The sequence below is a fragment of the Planococcus citri genome, chromosome 1, assembly GCF_950023065.1.
Source record: "Planococcus citri chromosome 1, ihPlaCitr1.1, whole genome shotgun sequence".
Classification (NCBI taxonomy): Eukaryota; Metazoa; Arthropoda; class Insecta; order Hemiptera; family Pseudococcidae; genus Planococcus; species Planococcus citri.
Window position 1 is genome coordinate 70001588 of NC_088677.1, and position 6786 is coordinate 70008373.

The 6786-nt window shown below is 32.4% G+C and overlaps 1 protein-coding gene across 5 annotated transcripts in view; it reads left to right on the plus strand.

The window, feature by feature from the left end:
* The window catches only part of Atg17 (autophagy-related 17), a 52092-nt gene extending 47804 nt beyond the window's left edge, over nt 1-4288 (plus strand). For 2 of the 5 annotated variants that reach the window (XM_065351648.1, XM_065351732.1), the window contains exons 18-22: nt 2292-2333; nt 2474-2523; nt 2605-2765; nt 2858-2925; nt 3011-4288. In XM_065351648.1, coding sequence (XP_065207720.1) covers nt 2292-2333; nt 2474-2523; nt 2605-2765; nt 2858-2925; nt 3011-3094 — 405 coding nt within the window. In that variant the 3' untranslated portion in view covers nt 3095-4288. The remainder of the gene's footprint in view (nt 1-2291; nt 2334-2473; nt 2524-2604; nt 2766-2857; nt 2926-3010) is intronic. The other 3 variants (XM_065351814.1, XM_065351892.1, XM_065351970.1) reach the window with 3 other exon arrangements.
* Nucleotides 4289-6786: the final 2498 nt, after the last annotated feature.

Below are 6786 nucleotides of genomic sequence, written 5' to 3' on the forward strand. Positions count from 1 at the left end.
TTACACCATTTCTCTGATCTGTGGTAGCAGTAGCAATAAAAATCGCTGTTTTCATGTGGCTCAGCCATTCCATATTCATCATTTGTCATCATTATCATTAGGTATTTACACTGTACAGTTTGCCAGTTTGATAGTAATTACTTAGGTTCTTCTGAGACATGAGATAAGACAAATCATATGCATTATGCGAATATGAAAATCATGAAGTATAGATAAATCAGAAAACATATATGTATGGTGAGTTGTTGAAACTGGAATGATAAAAAAAAACACAGAACAACCCGGTGAGCTTACACAGTACACAATGCCTCTCAGCTCACTTAAGTTATTAGGTTATTAAAAAAAAAAAAAAAAAAAAAAAAAAAATTAAAAAAATAACCAAAATAGTAACCAATGTAATATTGTTGAAAATAATTTCAGTATTAATACTGTTGTAACAACTTTATCTGTACTTCATCTGTCCATCTGTCCAAAAATTTGTATTGGTAGAGAACAGTATTACCTCTTCTCCAAAGTAGTAACTGTCCAGTGGCAGACATGGTTGCTGCGGATCCTCAAAAAAAATTATTCGAATCACGGATCACAGATCTTGGTGAGAAATATAATTTGGATCGCTTGGCTGTTCTGAGTCAGATTTTTTCTGTCTCCTTTATCAAATTTTTAACCACATCCAGCAGAAGCTAGTGATCAATACAATCCTGATTAATCATAACCCAGTCCAATTTGTAGTCTGGGTGTGAGACTGTAGTTGTAATTGCAAATCTTACTACATAGTGAGTGAAATCCATTTCCAGAAACTTTTTGAATTAAAATAACTTCTTTTCAACAATTAATTTGTTTTAATTATCTATAACATCTGAAAGTTTGATGTGAATAGAATGAATAGTTGGTAAAAAGGTACCATAGTAGACATCATTTTTGCCTTGAAATAAGCCTATAGCTGTGCTGATGGGCTCTATCACACTCTGATACAGTGGCATGTACATTTAGTTACTTAGGTTGCCACATTGCAGACCACGGAATGTTTGCTTTACCCATGAATTGATCGTGTTTCGGCTTTATTTGGAGGAACTGAGGTTGAGTCAGCATTTCAACAAAATCAGTGCTGGCAATTGGGTTCAATGTAAGGCAGCCTCATGGGAGGTGTCTCAATCAGGTTGTTTCATTTGCAGACAAATCAGCAATACTATGGTGTTCAACAGCAACTTCAGGTTCATTCTGATCATCATATACAGTGTAAACTTCAATGCTATCATCATGGGAATACCCATACCCTTACACTCTTACAGTTTTGAAATTACCATAGGTACCTGATACCTATACCTGTTAGATCTAGTCTTGTTCTCTTCTTATAACTTCCATGTTTGGAATTCCTATAAATGAAAAACAATTATAACACCGTATTAATTATTTAATTGATTGAATTAATGATACAGAAATATTAAATGAATGATAATTAATTAAAGTAACTATGTATTACATACTGCTGAAGGAGTTGAAAGTGATCCATAGGTTGGGTGGGTTACCATTAATGTCAGAATGATAAGAGGGCTTGGTGATTGAATACAATAAATTATATAATATTTAATCTCAGCCCAAAACCTCTAGTTTCAGCACATTAGGCCATTATTCTGCCTAAAGTCCATTCTGTGAATGATTATTAATCAACTCATCACCTTACTCAATTATTAATTAATCAATATCTTTTAATCTTTGCAATTACTAAACACTAAGTTGCATGCATGGCACAAGGTACAGTGTAAATAATCACGGTGCAGGATGCAACTACAAGTGAATATCTTTGAGCCTATCTCAATTATTGTGATATTGTGATCAACTTCTCAGATTTTGAAAAAACTTCTGGATTATCTACAAATGTTGACAGTTGATTTTCTTTCAAATCAGGCTGATGTATGGTGGTACAAGATCAAGAGCAATGATATTTTGTGTTTTCTTCAATTTTTGAATAATTTTTCAATATTCTTTTTTTTACTGTTAGAGAACTTTGAGCAATTATCATTAATTTCATGATCATTTGGTTTCCTTGCTCATCTATTGCTACATATGTAAATGTATGGTTTAAAGGAAGGAGATGTTTAGTTTTCTAATTTTGGTCTTATGCCTGACAGGGGCTCTTATTGTACAAAGACTGTACAATTAATTATGCAAGTAGGTATTGATAAATGCTGACCAAAGATTTGAAATTTCACATAAATGTATTAAGATAGCTTAAAATTTCACTTTCATTGTTATTTTCTATCATTTCTAACTTTGGTTTACTTCTTGCTTAGGGCGCTGGAGTGGGATCACATCGCTCATCGCAAAGCATTAAGGTACTTACTTTTTTCTTGCTTTTTTTTCAATTATCATTCATGTTTTGAGTTCTCTCATATACCTAATTGAGGACCATAGGTATGCCAGATAATAATATCGAGTGCGGTCTAAATTAATGTCTTGTGTTTTTTTCTTGCAGAGTCGCGGATCTTCATCATACCTTGTACCTGAAAGGATCTCAATTCAGACGTAAGTTATTATCATATTCTACTATATTTGTATGCTTATTATCATCTTCGTGTGTATAATTGAATGAATTGGGGTTCAAAGGAAATCACTTTGTTTGTTTTATTCAAGATGCAACGTTGGAGATCCTGTGTTAGTTGTTTGGGATGAGATCCAGAGGAACTATACGATTTTACAGAATTCAAACACCCATTACTTCTTGCATCCTTCTTCGATCGATAAACTTGGTTTAAGACCAGCTTCAGGTAATGATAATTAATTATCCTCTTAATTTGATTCTTCTGCTTATTGCAAGTTTTTGAATAAAATAGTTACAACTGAGTTATTATATTTTCAGATGGATCTCCTAGAAAACTGTATTGCCCAGCTGAAGTCGTTGAAAAAGAATACTGCGCTCCTAAGAAGGTAAATGACAGTCTATTTCATTTCTAGTGCAGTAATGCACCATTTCCATTCAATTGTGAATTTAACAAACGATAATTTTCCACAGACAACCAATCGATACAACCTAAAAGAAGGAGAACGATTTTACCGTGTCAAAGTTCGACCTTTGGCTACTGAAAGAACCTTGTAAAATGGACTCGCCGTTTAATCAGAACAGCAACAGACTTGACCGCATTATCTGTGATGAGTGCACGAGTTTCTGTTGAGAAAAATTTCAAAAAAAACCAACAATTCAGTAACAAAACCAACGCGTCTTTTGGTGGCTCCCTTTGTTTAAATTATTTTCTCATCGATACACAATAATCTATAATAACAAACACAATATACCCCCTTTTTTTTTATCAATTTAAGATGTGAATATGAAGATTCTTTTTTCTTTTTTTTTTTATATAAATACGTAGTCATTTTTCGCTTAAATGTAGCCATATTTTGGCGTATTTTTTTTTGGTTTTCAATTTTGATTTAGCTTTCGCGTTTAATTTACCTTTTTTTCACTAAAACTCGCGTTTTCTTTTCCTTTTTTTTTGTCTCTGTATAAGCGAATAGATTTAAGACGTAGTTTTTAATAATTTAGAGTTTACATTCCTACGAAGTTTGTGTGTTTTTACGTTATGTCATATAATATAATACGTGTACCTTTTTTTTTTCGTTTTTTTGACCTGTGTGTTTGTGTAATTATACAATAAGTACTGAACTAGGATTTAGAGCTACGAGGGTTTTAGAGGCTTTGGCGAAACATATTTTATCAAGGACTGCCAAGCTAATTGTGTCTTTCTTGGGGGATAATTTTTGTTTTCAGCTGCTGTGAACGAGCAGTTGTAAAATTTTTTTACGTATTTTTACTCGTCGTCGTACTATAGCCATTTGTTCGTGCCCTTTTCCTTTTTTACGTTTGCTTAGAATTAAGTTTTGTCGTCTGTGTGTGTGGACGTTTATAAAAATTTTGATACGTTTTTTGCACTTTACAATATTAAGTATCTTAAAAAAAACTAATTCCTTGATAAAACAATATGTTTAACCGCGTCTTCTTGTATTTTTTCTTTTGCTATACGCATACGCTTATGTATAATGAGTCGCTGTACGTGTTTTGGATTATTATTTTTTTTTCTCTTTTGTTTCTTCATTATATTTATAGCGTAGGTATCCTAGTTCGTATTGTTTTTTTTTTCTCATTTGACATTATTCTATCGTATATAGATGTTTGATTACTATATTCCTATTTTAAATTTTTGCTCTTGATCTTTTAAAATTTGGTTCACTGTGTAGAGAATTTTATATATGTTGAGAATTGTATAGTACAAAATAAATATACTTTTTCAGTTTGTTTGAAAGCGTTTCGGTGTTTTTGAAATTGTATGAATTGAATTCCTAGGTAATAATAAGTGACCTCCACTCGGCGTAAAAGCTCATCGAAATGAATAAATGGCGTGTAAATCGATATCAGCAACCTCAAATTAGCCTTAAACCTTTTTAAAATGAAATCACGATATCAAAATCATAATCAGCGACATCAAATTAGTAAAAATACTCTGATTTTTAAAAAAAGCTCAGTCTCAAAAACTGAATTCTCGATGAAAAAAATTGAAAAAACCTCAATTGAAAAAAAACGTGGTAGCAGCGTTATCTATATTACGAAAGGTGAAACAACTACAAATTTCGAAATTTACATTGCAGCGCTTCAGGCGGTGAAAACGAGAAGTTCTTTTGTTAGTCCACTTTTGGATATAGAAAAGGGTATTTTATATTCATTTTTCCCTATAACAATAGAAGTTCCTGCTATTGCCGCCTGAAGCGCTGCATCGTTTTATTTCCAAAATTTGTTCTCTTTTTAAGCGGTTGGTTTACTATTCACATTACAGATAGCGCCACAGTCGTGTCTTTAGAATTGAGAATTGAATATTAATTTTTTTTCGAGCTTTAGGATGAATTTCAAGGTGTACGAACTGTCGTCGGTGGGGTTTTCGAACACGGAGAATTCATTACCGGTGTTAGTTTTACCCAAAAGTTCAAAGATTCTCAGAAAATTGAGCTTTTTATTCAATAAGTCTAGTATAGAATACATAAAATGAATGGCATATATAATTCGTAATCAGCGATGTTCCATTAGTAATCATCGACCCCTCGTATAGTTAATTAGCGTTTAATTGAGAAATTTTGAAAATTGCCCCAGTAGTGAAATTTCTGCTCGATGTACATAATTATAAAAAATGTTAAAAAAGCTCAACTAAATTGAGGTACCAATTTCCGAACTAAAATTGCCATCAAAATTCATTGAAACACCCCACATTTCGAATACATTTTTTACCTTGAGAGTATGCAACTTTTTCGACACTATCAAATATTTTCATTTTTCCTCCTAAATAAAACGACCAAAAAAGTAATGATGAAGAAGGGAAGGAGGAAGATATGATTAACTACATACAAAACAGTGCTGCCAGCCCAATAACCTCAAAAATCCGTATTTTTCATGAAAAAGGAAATCCGTACATTTCCGTACGCTAAAAAAAACCAAAAATATCATGTTTCTTGATTTTGAACTCGTGTGAAACTGATCTTTTAGACATGAAAAATTGAAATCAGACATAATTGTTTGAAAACCTTTCGTTATGTGTGATTAATGCTGATTATTTCAAAAGAAGGAAGGTAAAATTACTGCTCGAGCGAAGCGAGAGCGAAAATTTTTTGAAAATATGGTTCCAAAAACCAAAAAAACGTCCATTTTTGCATGTTTTAGAGGGTAAAAATCGAGAAATCCGTACATTTCCGTATTTTTTGGCAAATCCGTACGTTTTTCCGTACATGCAATCCGTACATCTCAAAATTCCGTACAAATCCGGACTTTTCCGTACGTCTGGCAGCACTGATACAAAATAATATTCAAAAATCATCACGAACTAGGCGCGTATTATTTAACGATAATTTTTCTCTTGAAAAATTAGTCAAAAATCTCCACGTTTCGAATAAATTTTGCACCTTGAAAGTAGGCAACCTCTTTGACATTCACAAAATATTTTCACGTTTTTCTTCATTTTAGAGCGCTCGACGACTGTAAAATAGTATGTAATTTTGGGTTAAATCCACACCACTGGGTTCGGATTTTCAATTTTTATCAGTCAGGGGTGCCAATTTCCCGCATTAAAAATTACTTTAATTGAAAAAATAATCAAAGCATTGAAAAACTCCACGTTTCGAGTAATTTTTCCGCCTTATGAATAGGCATTTAGGCAACTTCATTGACAAGATCATTTTCCCCCCTTAAAATAATTGAAAAACTCCACGTTTCGAGTAACTTTTACGCCTTGTAAGTAGGCAACTAGTTCGACATATTCAAATATTTTATTATTCTCAACTTTGGAGCCGCTGCCCGCTGAGTTCAATTTACTCTGATCAGTAATACCAACTTACCAGTAAGAGCACAATTCCACATCCAATTTTTTCGGAAATAAGTGTTTAAAATTTGTGTTTTTTTTTCGGAAAAGATTTTTGTATCGATTTATTTTCACTGATATCGATCGTACAGTGTATAATTTAAATAATTATTAGCAATGCGTTATTCGATCGTTAATAACTTGCTGTAAAAAGATGGATCAATAAAATCAAACACCACACAATTATAATTCATTAAATTAGCAGCAAAGAACGAAAAAAAAATTATTACAAATGCTAATTCTATGAAGCGAAGGTACTTTTGATCGATCTGGGCTAAAAAAAAAAACACGTCGGCCGCATGACGTGAAAAACCATGATCGATCATTACAAAAAAGTTGAAAGTTTAAATTATAGCTTAGGTACAATGAATATTGAACAATGAACACCAAGTAT